The 21,069-nt window shown below is 41.0% G+C and overlaps 1 protein-coding gene across 1 annotated transcript; it reads left to right on the forward strand.

Annotated features, from left to right (window-relative positions):
- The first annotated feature begins 2,110 nt into the window (after nucleotides 1-2,110).
- LOC142390183 (keratin, type I cytoskeletal 18-like) lies at nucleotides 2,111-5,884 on the forward strand. The gene is made up of 7 exons (XM_075475561.1): nucleotides 2,111-2,591; nucleotides 2,914-2,996; nucleotides 3,081-3,237; nucleotides 3,413-3,577; nucleotides 3,667-3,792; nucleotides 5,181-5,398; nucleotides 5,734-5,884. The coding sequence occupies exons 1-7, from the start codon at nucleotides 2,169-2,171 to the stop codon at nucleotides 5,864-5,866; spliced, it is 1,305 nt and encodes a 434-aa protein (XP_075331676.1). The 5' UTR covers nucleotides 2,111-2,168; the 3' UTR covers nucleotides 5,867-5,884.
- Nucleotides 5,885-21,069: the final 15,185 nt, after the last annotated feature.

A 21,069-nucleotide genomic window follows, 5' to 3' on the forward strand; every position in this document is an offset into this window, starting at 1 on the left:
TGTTATTTTAAGGTAGAAATGTTACATAGTATTGCTTTAAGTACACATGTTCAGTTTCTTGCTAACACAAACAGCTAATCAGCCAATCGCATGGCAGCAACTCAATGCATTTAGGCTCCGAGACGACTTGCTGAAGTTCAAACTTCTGGATTTTCCTGCACATCCATCTTTAAGGTTTACAGAGAACGGTCCAAAAAAGACAAAATATGCATAGAGCAGCAGTGTGGACGAAAATGCCTCGTTGATGTCAGAGGAGAATGTGCAGACTGGTTTGAGATAATAGGAACGCAACAGTAACTCAAATAAGCACTCGTTACAACCAAGGTGAGCAGAATACCATCTGAACGCACAACACGTGGGACCTTGAAGCCGATGGGCAGCAGAAGACCACATCAGGCGCCACTCCTGTCAGCTGAGAACAGGAAACTGAGGCTACAGTTCACACAGGATTACCAAAACTGGACGATAGAAGATTGGAAAGCATCGCCTGGTCCGATGAGTCTCAATTTTAGCTGCTTCATTCAGATGGTCGGGTCAGAATTTGGTGTAAACAACGTGAAAGCATGGATCCATCCTGCCTTGTATCAGTGCTTCAGGCTGCTGGTGGGAGTTTAACGGTGTGGGGGTCGTTTTCTTGGCACACTTTGGACCCCTTAGTACCAACTGAGCATTGCTTAAACACCACAGCCTGTCTGAGTATTGTTGCTGACCACGTCCACCCCTTTATGACCACAGCGTACTCACCCTTTGATGGCTACTTCCAGCAGGAAAACGCATCATGTCACAAAGCTCAAATCATCTTAAACTGGTTTCTTGAACATGACGCGAGTTCCCTGGACTCCAAAGGCCTCCAGTCACCAGATCTCAATCCAACAGCACTTTTAGGATGTGGTGAAACGGGAAATTTGCATCAGGGATGTGCAGCTGACAATCCTGCAGCAACTTTGTGATGCCATCATGTCAATATGGACCAAAATGTCAGAAGAGTGTTTCCAACACCTTTTTGAATCTATGCCACGAAGAATTAAGGCGGTTCTGAAGGCTAAAAGGGGTCCAACTCGGTACCAGCAAGGCGTACCTAATAAATAGGCCATCGAGTGTATTTCATGGCTGCTGTCAAAACATAAAACAAATGAGGCCTCCCAGAATTCTTTCCTTCATTTCAACCATCATTCTGTCAGTTACAGATTTAGCTGCCTACTCGCTTTGCTTTTACAAACCAGGGTTAAAAACTAAAATAGACCAATAGTATGCAGGGTTGTGCAATAAAAACAGTTGGCAAACACATCCAGGAAGGTTATTTTCTGTTATGATTGTCGATTTGGACCAGAGCATTATTGCTGTAATGAAACCCCTCCAAAGAGGTAATATCCTGAAGTATTCATAGCTTGTGTGAAGTGTTTTGATTTCTGACAAGCCAGCCTTATCAAAAAACTACTTTTAACCTTCCTGGATTTAGTTTCTAATTGGCACTTGTGGCAACATGGTCCAAAAAAAAAAATGAGCTCTTACAGTTTCGGTTTGAGCTCCCAGTTAAAGGACAAAACTGTACTTTATATGCCGGTTGATTACAGGAAAAGTCCAAAACCAGTTTGTCCCAAAACGATAATCTGATTCAAGCCCATCTGCTCGAACGGAAAACAAGCACCACAAAATATATACACAGCTGCACTGTCGCACAGCTGGATTCAGCAAGCCTTTCTTCAAACAGTGCATTTGTCCAGGACCATTTTCAGCTGCATATTTAGTGCATCTGCAGCGTCAGCTTCAGCTTCAGTCTGTGTGACAGACTGAACCAAATAAGCTACAATGCTCATGTCCATGATAACAAAGGAATGTTGAACTCTGTTGGCATAAAGAAGAACAGAGGGAACGTCCGGCCTTCTCCTTTAACCTGCTGTTCATATCGAGTTGCCATAGATACGATTTATTCAATGCAAACTATCAAACACGTCAGCATCTTTTTTATCTGTGGGGGCCAAAGTCTGAGCGAAGGGGATAAAGGTAGAAATGTAATATAGATAGGAGAGGAGTGGCAGGAAGGAGAATTGGTGTTCAGTGTCATATATAAGACCCCAAACTCCTCCTTCGTCCTTCACTCTCAGCTGCCAAACTCTGCTCCAATACGTGCCTCCTTCCTCTGATCGATCAGCACTCATCACTCAGCAATGGAGCCCCTGTTTAGACGCCAAAGCTCTCAAACTCTTGGTTTCTCTGGTTACTCTGGAGTTGGTGGCCGACCTCTACAGAGGGAGGGCAAGTATGCCTATAGTGTCAGCGGAGGGGCAGGCGGCTCTGGAACCAGGATCTCCACCGCCACCTATGGCACCCGGGTCGGCAGTGGCTTCGGTGGCGGTTATGAATACCAATCCTCGGGGTCCACCTCTGGGAGCCTGGGCATCGGGAACGAGAAGGTCGCCATGCAGCACCTGAACGACCGCCTGGCCAGCTACCTGGAGACCGTGAAGAATCTGGAAAAGGCCAACTATTCGCTGGAGATAAAGATCAGAGAGATCATCGAGAAGAAGGGACCCTTGAAGGATAAGGACCACAGCAGGTTCGACGTCATCATCACAGAACTGAGGGGCAAGGTGAGCCGTCACACTTTAAAATGTGGGGCAAAGAATTACATTGACAGACTTTATTTTACAAGAGAGGTTTGTTTTTTATACATGTGGGAGTTGCTAAAATAACAGCAAAAGTCATTACGAGCTGGGTCACTTGAACTTTATCGCACCTCCAGCACAATAAAGTGCTTACACATGTAACCGACTAATTTACCAACATTTATTTCCCTTATCTTCATGCACATGTCGAGCTGCGATAGCACCAAACATGGTTGACTAATTAAAGGTTGGGTGTTTCACCACAGCTCAAAACAAATCACAAAAATCACCTGTATACTTCTCTCAGATCGCGGACATGATCAGGGGCAACGCCCATCTCGCCATTAATCTTGACAACGCATGTCTTGCTTCGGACGACTTCAAACAAAAGTGAGTATTTAGCATCGAATGTAAAATCAAAAGGAGCTCCTCCATCCAACACGGATGAATCTGACGTGCATCATGTGTTAATAGGATGGAGTATGAGATCTCCATGAGGCAGGCGGTGGAGGCGGATGTTGCCCGACTGAGGAAGCTTCTGGATGACACCAACGTTATTCGCCTGCACCTGGAGAGCGACATCGAGTCTCTGAAGGAAGAGCTGATCACTCTGAAGAAGAACCACATGGAGGTGAGAGTTTATCAGTGTGACCATGAAAATGTTTCTTGGGGAACCAACTTTTTGATCACCACAACACTCTCCAGTACAAGACAAATCAACCACTTTGTTCCTGAACCTCTTTGCGCAGGATAGCCTCATTAACCTTTATCAGGAAATCACTCCCTGACTATTTCCTCCTCAACAGGATGTTGTTCAATTGCGTGCCCAGATTGCCCAAATGGGCGTCCAAGTGGATATCGATGCTCCTAAAGGGCAAGACCTGGGCCGGATCATGGAGGAAATGAGGGCTAACTATGAGAGGATCGTTCTGAAGAACCAGGAGGAACTCAAAACATGGCATCAAACTCAGGTACAGGAAATTTCAGCAGGAAAAAGACAGCTGTATGAAAGATTGCTTGTTTGTTTTCAAACATTACATGTACTTTATCTCTTATTCAGATCACAGAGGTGCAGGTCCAGGTCACTGAGAGCTCAACAGCTCTGAAGGACGCCACGAGTGTGATGTCTGAAACTCGAAAGAAGTATCAGTCCATGGACATTGAGCTTCAGTCCTTCCTCAGTATGGTAAGAATCTGTCATTTGATGTATTATGAGTCCCGGTAAATGAAAGCCAGAAAGCATGCCTGCTTAAACTGCAGCTTACTCATTTACATCTGGCATCTTTATAAATGGTTAGGCTTTTAAAAGGGGTCAAATTACACTTTTCCCCTTCTTTACTGGGTTTGATGGCTTTTGTGCTTGTAAAAGTTGATGACGCCCAAAGTCCACAGCACAGGGAGTTATTCTCTCCAACGCAGTAACCTCCCCCTGAACTTCCTGAAACACCTGGTTTTCTTGTGCTTCATTCAACGACACCAACCAGGTCACACACTTACATCATTTCTGCCTAGCGACTAGTTTGGAACGCCACGAAAAAAGAATAAGCAGCTGTCTTGCAGTCTGCCATTTTTGACCAATCAGGACATATTCGTCCTTTTGGGACGAGGCATTCTTAAAGAGACAGGAGCTAAATCAAGGCGTTATGATATGCTGCAGCAGTGAAAATGATTCTTTATCTAAAAGCATGTAAATATATTGTTGGAGACCCCTCATCTTCAAAGACTTGACAAAACAAGTTCCACCCACCGGCACTCCAAAAGTCCACCAATAAAAACTTATCTGATCAGAAACTAAAGTGCATGACAGGTTGTGAGGTTGCAGATGTAATAGGTGAGTCTTTACATGTCCTGGCAAATACATTTTGTTTAATTCCAGGGCACCAGAGTGCAACTCAAAGTCTTTGGATTGTGACTAACTTTTGGCACGAAAGCGGGGATTTTTTTAGTATGCTGATGAGATGCTGTCCACCTGTAACCAAACATGAAGAGAAGTACGGATCGTTTTTATCTAAGAAAAATGCTGATCGCCACACATACGATCCCCGCTCTGATAGCTCCGGGCGATACATGATCAGAGGTCTCACCAGGCAAGGCGGCAGCAGTTACCCTGGCCGGCCATGAGACTTAGGCCCATAAAAAGGCCAATACTTAAAGACTGGTTAACCAGGTGATTTAAGTGGGTCAGGTACGATAAAATGGCCGATGTGATGCTTTGCATCTGTTGCAAAGAATGTGGTTAGTGCCTTTGTTGTCAGAGCGTCAACATGCAGAACTAAAACACTGGAAACACAACGTCCAAAGGAAACACACAAATACTCATGTAGCCATCTATGATTGACAGATGATAAACATCTGCCTGTACCTTTATTCCCATTCACAATCACTTACATAACTGCCTATGAGTATGAAAGAATCACTAAGCGTTAGTTGTCTCCCTGTATTGAGAGTTTTATTGCTAATCTAAGCTTGATTGCTACCATTAAGTTCATATTTATAACCCCTGCTATCAACAGCTTTTGATATGATCTGGACTGTAAAAAAAGCAACGGTGAGTTTTCTCTTTCTCTTTGACAGAAAGCAGCCCTGGAGGCCGCCCTCCACGAACGTGAGATGCTTAACAACATGGAGCTGGAGAAGTATAACGTGAGAATCCTGAGGCTGCAGGATGAGCTAACTCAGATCCGCACCAACATCCATGAAAACACAAGAGAGTACGAGAACCTGCTGAACATCAAGGTGAAACTGGAGGCTGAGATCACCGAGTACAGGAGGCTGCTGGACGGAGATTTGAAGTGAGTATGGGTTAAAAAAGTGAAATCGGCTTCTTAAAAGTACAGGCGGTAGCTTCGACTGAAAGTCATTGATTCAAACGTTCACAAATATATCCCAGGGATGCTTTTGCATATAATTTAAATGAGCTCCATGCAAACGTGGAACAGCATTAATATGGAAAGTGAAGGTGACTCATACAAAACATTTCAACGGCTGAATATCAGGCGTGTGGAAAGTTGACAACTTAAAAAGTTGCAAAATGTCTCTGATCCCTTAGTAGTGACGCAAATCGTCTCATTCCAGAGATTTTAACCCTGACTGCATTTGTTTTTGCTTTTGTTTTTCACTCTCCCAGGCTGGAGGACGCTGTTGACACCCAGACAGTCCAGACTAAAGTTGTGACGGTCACTCAGACTCTGGTGGACGGCAAAGTGGTGTCGGAGAGCAAGGACGTCAAATCCAGCCAAAATAAAATCGAAATAAAATAAAAAGAGCAAAAGCAGAAATCATGCTTATGACTGTTATTTCCGCCTTATATAAAGCAGCACACTGTTAGCTTTTTACATATATCTATGACTATAAGACTAATATTCAGGCTTAATAAAATCAATGGCTATGGGGAGAAACTGGAGAAATGCATTTAATTACCCACTTTGTCAAGATTTAGATACGACAGCTGATTCAAAACCCTTGTCTGTTCCATATATATATATATATATATATATATATATATATATATATATATATATATATATATATATATAAATAAAATGGCTGGGCAACGATTACAATTTTTAATCTAATTAATCACATGATTTCCCTGATTAATTACGATTAATCACATTTGTACGCAAAATCCAAAATAATTCAAAAGTAGTGTATAGCTTTTAGTTTAGTTTTAAATGTACTGCCATATAAATGAAAGTGCCATAACATTTGTTAAGAAAAAACTAGATAAATAAAACCTGCGTTAATATGCGATGAAATATTTATCGGCGTTAAATAATTAATGAGTTAACGCGATAATAAAGAGTTAACTTGCCCAGCCCTATATATATATATATATACATATACATACACACACACACACACATCAATAAAAATTGAGCTTTAAGTCAATTTAACCAAATCGAAACACCTCTGTGGGACACAAATAAGAAAAAAAAAGCAACTAATTGTACAAAAACATGCTGTTTCATTGGCAGGAGTAGCAATCTTTCTGAATTCCCACAACTAGCTTAACCGTACATAAGAAATATATTAAGAGTCTGGCACACTGTTGCTTTTATTCTAAGCTAAGCTAAGCCTCTGATGGCAGAGGAAGGGTACTAATCTTTCACTTCTTTTGTCACATTCCTTCATTTTAGCTTCAGTGTTCTTCATTTGAAAGTTGTGAAAGTGGACGCATGCAGCAAAGAGCCGAATATCCCTGAATGAATCCGTCACGAGCGATTAAAATCAAAGCGAAAGAAAGTTTGATGATTCAAACACAACTTCCACTAACAACAGACTCATTTAAAGGACCTCTTCACTGTTATGGACACACTGAAGGCTGCCTGGCCTGCTGCCATCACCCTCCCACACATCCAAGTCTGCAGAAAATTCTTTGAGCCTCTGAGAAATTCACATTGTGACCTGCAGTTCTTCAGCCGTGTCCTGTTATAGGCAGAAGGCTGTAATTCCCATGCCATGTCCAAACACGCCATCTCTCTGCTTTCTGTTTACTAATGTTCACATGAGTCAGACTGATTCCTGTGAACCGTTCAAAACAAACTGACCCCTTTGGGTCGCAGTTGAATCGCTGCATTTTTTCAACCCAACGTTTGGGTTAGTAGGATGCTCACATGTTAAGCGTTAAGTGGTTTGGGAATATTTTTTGGAGTCGGGGGATGATTGCACCCGTTCACAAGCACCATTCATCATCACAAAGTCACTCATTTTCGATAAGAAAGCTCATCGAGGCTGGTTTTCCAACTGCAGCCGACAATAAGTGAGAGTTTCTTCATTTGTTCCAGTTTCCAGCGCTATGGAGCTGCTGTGTGGAGTGTGTGTGGCAGCATGACTGCTGTGAGGGATTTATTGTGCCTCTACTGAGAGTCTGTTTGGGGGGGTCTGCGGTTCCATGCAGCCATATGCTTCATATTACAGCCAACCGGGAGAAGGGAATTTCTGAAAAGGGGCATGAAAGAAGAGAAGTTGGGATTTAAAAGGGGAGGAGGGGCAAACAAAGGGCAGATGTGCATACCTCTGCTGCATGCCCGTCACCCATCACTGGGCCCCAACAGGAGCCGCCTTTGTCATGTTGCTCACCTTGGAAACAACAGGGAAATGCCCTGAACTTTGAGTCGATAATTACATCATCTCATGTACAAAACTGAAAACTTTACAGTGATAATCGCAGATAAACTGTGTCCAAGCCAGTATTTTTCTTATTCACCACTGATGTGTGTTCACATTCAGCAGGAATAATTAACCTGAGGTTTGTAACTTTGATCTCAGAATGAAAGAAAAACACAAAACATGGGTTAAAGTGCTTTTAATGCATTTACAGTTAAAGACCTACAAAGCCCACACCAAAGGGGAATATTAGGTGCCTTCAGACAGAAGGAACTATAGGAACATAGTTCTTCTAAGTACTTCTTTTTGTATCTACGCTACAGGAACTGGGTGCAGCTCGGACTTCAAAGAGCGGATTTTTTTAGGTAGCTCCCATCCCAGAGCAGAAGCCTTTTGAGCCGTTCTGAACCAAGTGTTTGGTGACTGGACAAGATGGACATTGCATTGTAACGTTGGTAAAACATGGCCCAAACAAACCGTTTAATACAAGCCTTTAAAATAATGCACCAACTGAGAGGAAAGAGGTTTATAAGGCAACAGAAGACAGCAGTCTGACTCATCTATCAGGTGTCAGCCCCAGTAGGTGTGTTCTCCTTCGGAGGGGGTTCCCCAGACTCCGTTACCCTCAACAAACCCCCTTTAAAAAAAAATGCATGTTTTATCTCACAGAAGACGCAGCTTCCTAAAAAACCACTTTGGCGAGTCTCAAACAAACAAACGGAGCGCCTGTCTTATCGTCTATCAGCTGACCGAGCTGCTGGAGCTAAAACTGAACAACAGGTGAGCATTAAAGCACATAAACCTGGTTTAATAAGCCACAAAAGTAAAGATAACCTGTAAAAGAACATAAAATCAGCTCTTTGATTAAAACTGTTATTCCTGTTGTTGCACCTCTTGTGGTTTTTAATAACGGATTGAATTCTTTGAGGACTTCACTGATAAAAAAGAAAAAAAAACACAGCAGTGCAGCCGATCGTGACAGAAATTACTAAAAAAATAAAAGTTTTGCTTTTGTTTTGATCATTCCTTCTCTGAACTACGGAAGCCAAAAAGGGGACAAAGAGACTTTTCTCAGAAAAACTCATTAAAAATTCACCAAATTCGAATTATAATTGCCCCAAATATGTCTGTGGTATTTCAATCTGTAATGATTGTGACAGAGTGATCCAAACAAAAGTGATCCAGGCAAAAAGGCGTTAAGGACAAATCAGAAACGATTACAGGATCAGTGCTGGTGAACTTGGAAAAACTCTGAACCAGCCCTTCAATTAACATAAAAAGTAAATATATAACGAGCGTAGAACCGAGATAAAGTATTTCCCACTGCAGTTGAGATAAGGAAAGCTGATAAGCTGCCCAGGTTGTGGGAGCTGTAAACCGCCCAAGATGAACTGCGTTTATTGCGCTCACGTTGCATCATCCAGAGTCGAGTGTTGTTGAACTCTCAGTCGGGAACGCAGCTCCTTTAAATGAATGTTGTTATCAGCAGTAAAGAGTTATCGGCAGCTATCTGGAGTTAAAGTAAACTGTTTCACTTTCTGTTTAACTTTCTCAAAGCTGCGCATGAGTCACTCTTAACGGGTCGGTGGCCTGCGCTATAAAACGGCCCCTTTTATCTTTCCTAATTAAAACAGTTTAACGAATAAAAAGCGTGAGTCTCCTCAACCTCACACAGTAACTTCTGCCCCACACATCTGCAGGGTGTGTCCAGTGTGAGTCAGTCATCCAGTGCCCCCAGTTTACTGGGCCTCGTCCCAGAGAGGGTGTGGGTTTGCTTTCGGGAATGTTTTGCGGACGACGGGAGTAAGTGAGCGGCGAGAAGCACAAAACGATGAAGTGATCAAAGCCGTCGCAGATTTGCTCTAATTGGCAGAACAAACACACCATGGTGGAAATATGCCGAAGAACAGACTGTACGCAGGAAGTGTTTCTAATCAAAGCCTGCAATCAAAATCAAAGCAGCAGCAGAGAGGGGACGATTGGCCAAATTAGACTTTCGGCATCACAAACGTGGCAGATTAGTAAATCTAATGTTGTCTTTGTTGACTTGTGAGCACGAAAATGTGTAAACTTTTACTCCGTGAAGCAGCCCGTGCTCAAAAGTTCTGAGTGTGGCAGAAGTGAGGGAACAATCAGGTACAAAGTTCATGGACGGGGAGGCAAGACAAAAACTGAAAATGAGTGACAGATGAAAAGAGGGGAAAAACTGGAGTGTGGGAGAGCAGAAAGAAGAGGCCATAGAGGAGGAGGAGAGGGCAGGTTAAGTAAGAACAGAACTGGGCAGCGAGCCACCATCCAGCCACTGTTTGCTCTCCCCACTTTCATTTTCCAGCACCGCTGCGTGGGGAGAGAGAGAGCTGGAAATCCAAGGCTCGCCTCACAAACTCAATGGCTGAATTGGCTGAACTCGTCGGTGTGACTCATTCGTCTGGTTTCCGTGGAAACTAACCAAAAAGGAACTTTGTGACCAGAAAGCTGCAGGCCGTACACCCAAAGGAGTACGATGATTGCAGCCTGCGCTCTGCTAAAAATACAGCGGTGACACTCTCTGGTGTGCACGAATCCAGCCTGAAGCGAACTCCCAAAGCTGAGCCGATCGACGGAAAAAGCGCCCAGAGTCCGTCGCTTCTGCCTTCACACACTTTGATCCAGTTATCTGAGGCGCTTTCATTAACCTTGACATTCCTTGGACGAGTAGCTCACTCACATTCCAGATCTGTGGGTTAATCATTGAAACTGCCTGTGAGGCCGTGCTGTTAAAAGATGATGAAGTTTAACTGATATAATACAACAAAACAATACATATCTCCAGTCTTTTCTGTGCGTTTGTGTTCTAAAATTTCACAAAACTGCATCAAAGGAAAAGGGACAAAAGAAGATTAACAAAAATATCAGTTAGAATGTTTAAAAGAATGAACTATGTGTAAGTATTAGAATATAAAGTAAACCGTGTTAAGCTTTTGAGCTGTAAAGGCTTCAGATCCACGTTTACTGTAACTTTTCTCTCAAATCCTCTTGAATTCATCGGGACTCGTGACAGAAGTTATTGTCCAATATTTTCACAACACAGCTGGACAATTGGCATGCTAAGATGCCACACCGATATTGTTTAGAGATGTTCTATAATTATATACAACTTAAAAGCAATTATCCACTTGTTTTGGACGATACGAACATGCTAATGTGCGATGTCTGCGCTCTCTTTTTCAAGCCCGAGCTCGTCTATCTGATGTCCCTGTTAAAGACGCATCATTTTAGCCCTTTATTCTTCACATTTTGATCAAAAAAGGCCATTTTTGTAATAAAAGTAATTAACTTTCTCTGTTTAAGAGGTCAAGTTTAGGGTTTTCTTTTTAGAATAAGTTTTTAAGACCTACAAGAACTGCAGGACTAATTAATGATTCCCTAAAAAGGCACTGAACTTTAGTCACATTACTCACCAAAAGCAACAAGCTGGCTGATGATCTGTCTGCGCTCCCTGATGTAATGAGACCGTCTCTTCTGAGTTCAAAAGCCAATCAAAGTGCTGGATGAAGACAAAACCGGCTGCGAGTATATCATCCATCATTGTAGTTTAATATGTGACAAACCTCAAACATGAAATCATAAGTCTGCATGCTTTTACGCTCGGTTCGAGGAGAAGCTTCTCCCAAATAAAGATCAAGTTCATGCTCCGTGTTACTGAAACATTACTGACACATGTCTGGCTTTTGTTGTCAATCAGAGAGCATGAAAATAGAATTAATTCGAACTGGATGCACCACACGATACTCGCTTTCTCTCATCTCCAATCTCAAATGAAGAAAACTGGTTTTAAAACATCTTTTATTTGGAATTCCTGCAATAATTTCCGAATAACTTTGAGGCCAGCTGTGTCGAGATACCGAAAGGTTTCCATTAAAGGGATCAAATAAATCAAAAATAATTAGAGTTTGATGAGTACTTTCTACAGAGAGCTCTTTGTTTTCTTTTTAAAAGATAATCCACTTACTGGGGGATGCTGTTTGTGAGGAGGGGAGTTCTAAATATAGAGATTGTTTGGAAGAAGTTTGTGGCAAGAGGAATTCCATCACAGGAAAAGGAGGGTCCATGTTTTAAGAGCTCCAAAGGTTCCACGGACACATTCATAACAGCACGCACAGTAGGAGTGACATGCAAACAAACACAGTCACACAGGCAAACCTGCATAGTTCACGCTCCTGTTTGTATCCCTATATCAACAGGCCTGCGTAACGTGATCTTGACAAAGTTTTGGCTTGTTTAGTCCAAGTGGTTGAGGCAGAGAGAGAGAGAGTGAGTCGTAAGATCAGCTTGATTTAAGGGCACGCCAGTGCTGGCTTAGACTTTGAGTAGATCATTGGTGAATTTCCAGTGGTGTCCCACTCCTTTATTGCATCTCCTCGAAGAGTTTATGACTTTTTGTGTAAAAGGGTTTACAAAAGGATTAGGAAACTGGTTCACCTCTCACACTGACCCCCCTTTTACCCTTACCAGGGTAAAAGTATTCATACATCACTCAGAGACCAGACACATTGAAATGAGACATAAAACTATCTCTGTAGCCAAAGTGAGGGTCTTTACATCGGCTACAGGGGCTTCAGAAACCCTTTAATGAGTTATAAATGTCAGTTTAAGTTGATACTGAATAGGTATTTTACAGTTTACACTTGAACTGAACAGATAAACAGTTATCCATCTTCACTAAAGTGTTCAAACCTTCAATTCAAGACTTTGTAGAAGCGCTTTGAGCTGTGATTACAGCTTTTGGTCTTCTTGTGCGTGCCTCCACAAGCTCCATATGTCTGAATTGGGGGTTTCGATCCCATTGTTCCCAGTAGTTTCTCACAAGTCTGATGGAAAACATGTGTTAATTACCATCTTCAGAACTCTGCAGATGTGCCAGGAGGTTTTAAGTCGAGGCCGATCCAGGACACACTGGCTTACCGTCACCACACTCTCTGTACAGGACTGAATCCTTCTCAACAGAGCGCTAGTCAGTTCTAATTAGGCTCTCTTTTATGTGATGGCGAGACACATCCCCACAGCATGATACTGGCACTGCCATGCTTCACAATGGAGATATTTGTCATGACCAGCAGAGCTTCGGGTACCAGACCAACTTATGCCGCTTTGGTCTAATCAGACAAAATATGCAATATGAAGATTTTTGCACATATATTTGGTAATAAGTACTTTTTTTTTTCTTTTTTTTTTTTTAAAAGAGTGAGAGTAACGTTACCAGCTAAAGAAGAAAAGTTCTGAAATTTTCAAGTGGAAGCTCTTGAAGTGGTCACTTAAAAAAGGCACCTATTACCACATCCGGTCCACAGGATGTTTCACGTGAGCATTTTAATGTAGCTAAATCAGCAGGATTGTTAGTTGAAATGGACTCTAGTAAAGAAAATACCAGATTTCTCAAGTAATCGATAGAGTATTCGAGTACCTAAACAATCATATATTGCAGCTGTAGTTCAGTCAATAAAACAAAACTTTACACAGACCAGTTTGTTAAGGCTAAAAAATCATTATGGTTAGGACTACAATACTCTGTGCGATCACGTCAGTTCCTCTCACGACCACTAGAGGTTGTATTTTCTTTGAGCATAAATGCAGATCATTATTACCTCCATGAACAATTGGGAGGACAGCCCCAACATTCAGCATCTATATGCAGATTTAATACCTTATTGGACAGTATAAGATCTGTGGCCTCTAATGACCCTGTTGTCCTGAATAACCAGCTCCTTTTTCTTTATGTATTCCTCTGAATCATTATTCAATGCTCCAAGTGTGGCCTCTTCCTCTAATAAAACACTCAGATAAGTTCAGTGTTTGTTGTTCTTTTGAAAGCCCTTAGTTTTAACAGAAAACTGGCTGCTTTCCCTTCCTAAAGGGCTACTCTCTAACCCAAACCATTGCACTTGCTTATTTATCCACAGATAAGAGAAAAGGCCACAGGAGGATCGAGAGACATTCGTTCGGTATTCTTTGTGGAGTTTTGGGTTTCCAATTGGGAACAAGTTCATTGAGAAAACAAGGAGGTACTCAATCTTAGTGGCTGATGGCTGTGACCATCGTGGGTCAAGGGTGAGGTTAATAAGAGGAAACTGTTTGACTATATGTGATTAACAGTCCCAAATACAGACTATAATGTTTTGTAGAGAGAAGAACAATGAAAGCACATGAAGAAGTGAATATGATGACAGGTTTTTGACTGTCATTTCCCATCTCTGTGAGTGTGGTATCCAGTAGTTTGTAGTGGTTATCATCGCATCAACACCTCCGTATAACCTCTACTGGAGCAGAGGTGGGACAAATCTGTTACAGTCCTCTACACACAAGTCATGCAGGACAGCTTAACTTTATTTTCAGCAGCTCTTTAGTATCTGATATGAGTTTCTTCACATTCTGCGTACAGGTAAATACCTGCATGTATTGTGTTTTAGATTGGGGTGATTCATGATGGATTACAGAGGCCATATCGGGTGACAACATTTATCAGCATCTTGTGTTAAATGTCCACCCTTTCCCCTATTCTTAAGCACATCCTCTCATGTGGAAATGTGTTTCCCAACGGAGCCACTTTTAGCACCGACTAAATGTCAGGAAGTGTCACGGCCTGTTTCTTTTTTCTGTAAGTGCTAAACGGGATGTGCTTCTGGATTTCAACAAATGCTACTGGGCACACTTTCTAAGAGAGATGATGGACAAAAAGTTCACACAGTTGTCCATTTTTTTTTTAGAAATATGAACTATTTGCTACACAGAGAACCACAAAACTCTGGTCAAATGCATTCCACGGCCTTTGCCAAAGTCATTACACAAGAAAGCAAATAAAATTCCTGAAATGTCAATCCTTTGGAGGGTAAACTCCTCTGTTTTATAACTCTTAATCTAATGATCTGGGTAAACTCTTTCAGAGATTCAGATCTCTGAAACACTGCGTGCCGATGGTTGCTGGGTCAAGCAGTAATAATGCAGCTCAGTGCTGAGTCTACACTTGTTCCTCGCAGCTGGCTTATTTGGCCTCCAATAACTGTGATATGACCAAAAAAGGCTTTTCACTGCTCAGTGCTGCTGGGAACCCAGCCTTTATCTCTCACCCACATAGAGTTGGACTGTTGCTAAATGCTGCTAAAGGTCCTCATGGGAGCCTCGCAGAGAAATGACAAATCAGAGAGATGGGACCGGAAAGGACTGAAGGTGAGACCGACTGTGGTTAAGTAAAGGCATAAAAAATATATCCCGAGACCTTTCAAACTTCCTTAAAAGCTCTTGTAATTATTAACGAATCCACCCGAGAGAGGGAAGGTCTGTGGGAACAAAGAACAGCCTGAAATCTCCCTGACTTGACAGTAGATATTGCAGTAAAACATTAGAACACTCAGCCGAGGCCTGAAAACCAGCTGCAAATCTTTCCCCTCGGTTAATGACAGCCGTGATCACACTCTGCAAACAAGTCCTCCGTATAAGCTGAACAACTTCAAAAGAATGTGAGGCTGAGAAACACAGCGAAAGGGAAATTAATTCAAATTACAGCAGACAGCCTGATCACAGCCCAGGAGCATTTAGCTTCGGCTCTTACGTCAGGCGAGGGGGAGGACTTCCTGGATTTGGGGTCCAGCTTTGCTTCTGGACTCCCGCAGTGTTCTCATTTTGTAGGTATCTTGCTTTCTCTTCCTCTTTGTTTGTTTTTCATAAAGTGAACACATGAAGATGACCCCAAATGTTTGGTCCTGACTTCGCCTGTAATGGTGCGCCTCTGGTGAGTTGGCCCACCTCAGCATACCTGCAGCTCCACATCCTCCTCTGTGTTCAATTTAGGCAGTCGAAGTTAGGAAGCCTTCCTCACAACAGCAGTGTGCGGCCCTTATAAGTCCTGTGCAATAGATGCTGTCGAACTCTGACATTTTAAATTCCTGGCTTGACACACAGAGACAGACCATCTGACTTACTTCAACTAAAAACTGTTGGATGAGCTGACAAAACAATAAAAGAAGAGGTTCCTTTGCTGCTGACATTTCGTTCAACAACACTGTGGGAGGAGACCTAAATTTAAAAAAAAAAAACAAAGGTCCGAACAAATATGAAAAGCATGTGCGTATCAAGCTGTGGGGTGACTTTGTGGAACAGTCTGGAGACAGAAATAAAACAAAGTGCAAATATAATTTAATTTTAAAAAAAGGCACAAAAAATATTTTTAAACAAGTACATGGAAGAGGAAGTATGTTAACGGGGACGATGAGGGATAAATATATGAATAGAATAGGGTTAATTGTTATATTGGAATTTAATTAGTATATGGTATATATTTATTTATGGGGATAGTTATATATATATATTCATATTTACAAGGATATATGTGTAGTATATATTTATTTTTGTGATTATATATTTATTTAGATATTTAGGAAGTGTATATATGGCATATATTTATATAGGTGAATTGTAGTTAGGATATTTACAAACTGAAGAGTAGTTAAAAGGGGGTGGGAAACTAAAAAAGTATTGTACTTCTTCCCATTCCTTTTTCAAACAATGTGCGGTGTTTTGTTATGTATTAGCACTTTATGTGATTTCATTTTTTTTTTATTTCTCTTTTTCTTTCTTTTGTATGTACAAATAGTTATATACATTTTCTTTTTTATACAAGTTCGAAAATAAAAATCTCTCAATCAAACAAAAAAAAAACTGTAAACATCTATTTTTTAGCTAAATATTGTAGTTCGACAACTATTAATGATTGTGTTTTGTGCTAAATGTCAAACATTAGCATGTCAGCTAAACATTATAGTTGCTTTACAAGCTAATAGTTAGCACTGTCACTCAGAATTGGGAGTGATGTGACAAAATCTATGTAATGACGTCAAATTAAATGCCGTTTTACTTTAAATGCCTGGAGTGAGACGCCCAAATCAACATGAGTTGAAGAGGAGACGCTGAGGATGCAGAGCGGGAACCAAAGGGAGAAAAAAGGATGAGGAAGTTTAAACCATTTTTTCCCCCGATCATTATGGGAAATGTGAGATCGCTGGCAGATACAATGGATGAGCTTGGACCACCTGATGAGGATGCAACAGGAATATCGGAGGACAATCAGATGTACATCTGGATATTATGGCATTCTGCTGGTAAAAATCTTAGTTGCTGAGAAACTAAAACGAGAAACCTGGATACTGAGATGACCATGTGTGACCATGTTCCAAGTGTCCAAACTATGATCAAAACCTGGATAAAAAAACTCAAAAATGGGATACTAATGTCCATATAAACACACATCTTTTGTCATATGAGTCACTTAACATGTTTAGATAAGAACTACAGGTCTTTGTTGCAACATTTGGGTGTTAAAAACAACCAAAAAATCCTGTGTTAAATTTTATGCTGAAGAACAGAAATGAATCCATGAGCAAACATTTTATTCTGGAATCTGCAGTTTTTCTGTGGCCACAATTTAATCTCAAACCTACAACAATGAAAAATGAGATGTTCAAACTTCTTTTTTACAAAAAACAAACAATAAAAGTAACCAACACTACTGAGATGGAGGCTATGCCCTCTCATTTATTTAATTTGAGGACAAGATTCCCATGAAAACATGTCTTTCAAACCTGCCTCTCCTTCTTGGAAATCCTTTAAATCCCAGCACTGCCACTCACAGCTTTCTTTCATCCCATGAAGTGTGGAGACAAAAGGCACTTTAGACATAAGACGTGCAATTTTATGAGGCCCTTCCCAAACTCAAACTGAAAATCCACCATATCTAATGAGCGTAATCTGGAAGCCAACGGCCTGATGATACAGATGAGTGTTCCGTCTCCTGTCTCCAGAAAGCAGAAAGCCTGACCAGCTTGGGCATGTCAAACAACAACACTGAGACTCACCAAATTAGCTTTGTGTCTGTTGTGGCAACAATTAAAGGTTTACATTCAGAGCCGTTCTTTTGTTTGCTGGGTTAATAAAAGTGGATTCCGTGACACTCCTGTCAAACATGAAATAACAACAAGAAGCTTTGGGGAATCTTTAGAGGATAATGACTAATGATTGTACAAGCCAGCGCCCTCCTAACCATTACATCACCTTACGATACTGTAATCCTCTGAGTCTTTCTTAACCTGAGGGGTTCACACAGTGTGTGATGTAATGCATAAACACCACAATGGTCTCATCAGCTGCAAAGACATTCAAAACACACCTCTTTTAACTTGGAGATTAGAGTGTATTAGAAGTCTTTTTTTTTTTTTTACCACCAGGGTGTCTTTTATTGCAGCCAGGATTTGGTCTCAGACTCAGGGATGAATAAACATGTGGAGTTTAAATGGGATGTCTAAATCCTACTTACTCTGAAGCATGTCTTTCTTCACTCCAAGCACAACATGAGCCGGACTAACATCTCCGTGATCTGCTCCACTGGGAAACCTCATGACATCTGTTTGCTTGCCAAGTTTCTGGAAGGGAAACAAAAAAAAAAAAAAAAAAAAAGTGGTGAGGGAGGAGGGGAGTATGTTTAAGAAAATGTTGAGATAAGGAAAGGTATAATTATGGTCGCTGCTAATTAAAACGAGTCAGCTCCATCTTCAGCTTTTCGCTTGAGCTGCTTCACATGGTGCGTATAAAAAGGCAAACAGGGTGTATCTCTGCAGGGAGCCATTGTAATGATACAGTCAGCATTGTCAGCCCACGATGTTGTCACAACATGTAAAAGTTCAACTTATTCATTAAATAATTAAAGGAATACTTATGAAATTATATCAAATGGTAAAGCTGTATTTGAAGGTTAAACCAAGCTGGATACATTTCTATAAGACTGAAGTACATAGAGCTGAATAGCCATCGTCTGTTTACCAGATAAAAAATTAAGGAAAATAAACCTGAAATTGGGTGCTTTTGTTACCTTGCACCCTGTTTTATTTTGAAATGTATTCATTGGTTAGTTAACTTCCTGTTTCACACCAAGTTTTCTGTTACTGATTGCCCACCTGGTCCTTGCTTGTTGCCACCTCCCTGAGGATATAAATCCACCAGTTTTTCATTGTTCAATGACTGATCATTGTATTTTTGGGAGTTTTTAGGCAAAGCTAGACAACAGCTCAGTCATGTGATCAGTTTTCACACATGTGACTAATGTAAGTCACATATTTACTCAAAGTAACTTACATTAGATGCAGTATTTTACTCATTCTTAAGTTATCAAATGCTTTTCAAATAATGAATCCCTAAAAGATCCATGCATCGTTATTCAAACATCTTGTGAGACCGCCAGTCTTCACTCTGTCCTCATAGCATCACATCCAAATATTTTGCTGATTATTTTGGTTTTATCTGTTAGCTGCTATTCCAATATTTGTAGGGTCTTTAGTGGCGATTTATCATTTGAAAAGCATTTAATAACAATAAAAGTAGTAAAATAATGTGTCAAATCTACTCATTTGAGTTAATTTGTGACTTGTAATGTTGAGCAACGTAAATAAAACCAATTACGTGACCGAGCTGTTGTCCAGCTTTGCATAAAAAACAAAAAAAAACTGCTCACAAATACATCTGAAAATGAATCACACTAATCTATTTCTTTAATGAGCCTGAACACAGTTGCTCGTCTTTACTTGTTGACACAGACCGAGCCGAGCTGGTGTGGAGTCAGAGTGGTTAAGTGTGGTCTGTTCTCCTTTACATGGATGTTGATGCTCTGTGACTCAGCGCAGAGTCGATCACAAACCCAACAGGGCTGTTTAAAGACCAGACAACAAGGTTGTCTTAAACCGATTAATTGAACAACTGATTCTGCTGAAAAGGTTTTATTTCAAGCTGTCCATTAAGCTAAAATAAAGGCTGATAATTCCACCTCTCACCCTCTGTGGCTCATTATCTCTAAAGCAATTAACAACTCAGTGAACTTTGATCACTCTGAACGATAACGGCCGTTTTAAGGAGACGCTTCTCCTGCCAGCAAGCATTTTCCCGTCTATTTAAGAGATAAACTCCTCATTATCTGCTCATCATAGTTTCTAGCTGACTTATGTGCTGTTGAGGGGAAAAAGGAGTGGACACAACATCTCTGTTGTGCCCCGAGTTCTGTCTCCATACCTTAAAAAACAAAATGGTGAGCCAACTCTCCATCACTCGTTAAATCATAAGACGAGCCAAAGTCTCGGGTCCTTTGGGACGGCTTTTCACCTCCCTCGCTGTTTGATTAGATTTACTTGATTATGTTTCGATGACACAAGTTTCTGATTGCATCTCCAGGGCTGTTTGGAAGGAGCAAAGAGGCCTCAGCCGGTCGGAGCTGTTTGGCAGAACCAAAGGGTTTTGGCTAAATTGTTCTTATCATACATATAAATGTTTAAAAAACATATTTCAAGTGGCAATTCTGCTCAAATAAATATTGTTAGGTTTTTAAAATAATACTGCTGGTTTCATACCTGTAGATACTTATTGGTCTCTGATTAGTAAACGTTTGGTCAACATAGTGAGCATGAAGTTGCCACTAATGCTACAACTTCTGTTCAATTTTTATTGTCCTTATTGGTACGACACAATAAGCTACAATCACCATCAAGTTATATGCCTTATAAAGATCAGATTAGAGAAAGAAAATCCTTTAAATCGGAACGAAGCAAAGCGTTAAGATAGTGGCTGTAAGAAGATTTGAAACCATGAACACGAGGCTGTGTTTACAGCATCAACACAAGATACAAAACAACTTCTGCGTAACCAGACAGGTCAAATATGAGGTCATCTCCTCCCATTGTTGCTGGTTCAAGTCATTATCTTAATTATCATGCTTGTCCTGTCAGAGCTCGCAGTTATTCATCATCCCGCACTCACAGGCTTACTGTTCATGTCTACCAAGCCAATGAGCGTCTATTATTTTCATGAGCTAATAAATCAGTGAGATTGATCTGTTTTTTTCCGTGCAAACGAATAAATCCTCCATATCTGCTCAACTTGTGTAATGTTGACAGGGAGGTGGGGGGCTCTCACAATGAAGCTACAGTAAATAACCTGTGAGAATCTGTAGTTTTAAAGGTAATAATCTATGTACATACGCATAAATTCCACCACGGGTCAGAGGATTATAGGCAGGGCATTCAGAGCCTTCCAGGGACAAAAATTAATTGTGTTCATTTCAGTTTCACCCCTGTAAATCAAGTAATACAAAGATCATATTGTACGCTTCCAACATAACTCCGATACCAAGATTGTCAGTAAAATAATTAGAACAATTTAACTGATTCATTTTGCCCTGAGCCCACTGTAAAAGGATGCACAGTGCTGCCCTTTCTCTGCCCACTCGGAGAACAGCCAGGCTCGTCTAAAGGGGGATAATGTGGTCACGTGAATTCCTGAAAGCCCC

Source organism: Odontesthes bonariensis, chromosome 10 (genome assembly GCF_027942865.1).
Source record: "Odontesthes bonariensis isolate fOdoBon6 chromosome 10, fOdoBon6.hap1, whole genome shotgun sequence".
NCBI lineage: Eukaryota > Metazoa > Chordata > Actinopteri > Atheriniformes > Atherinopsidae > Odontesthes > Odontesthes bonariensis.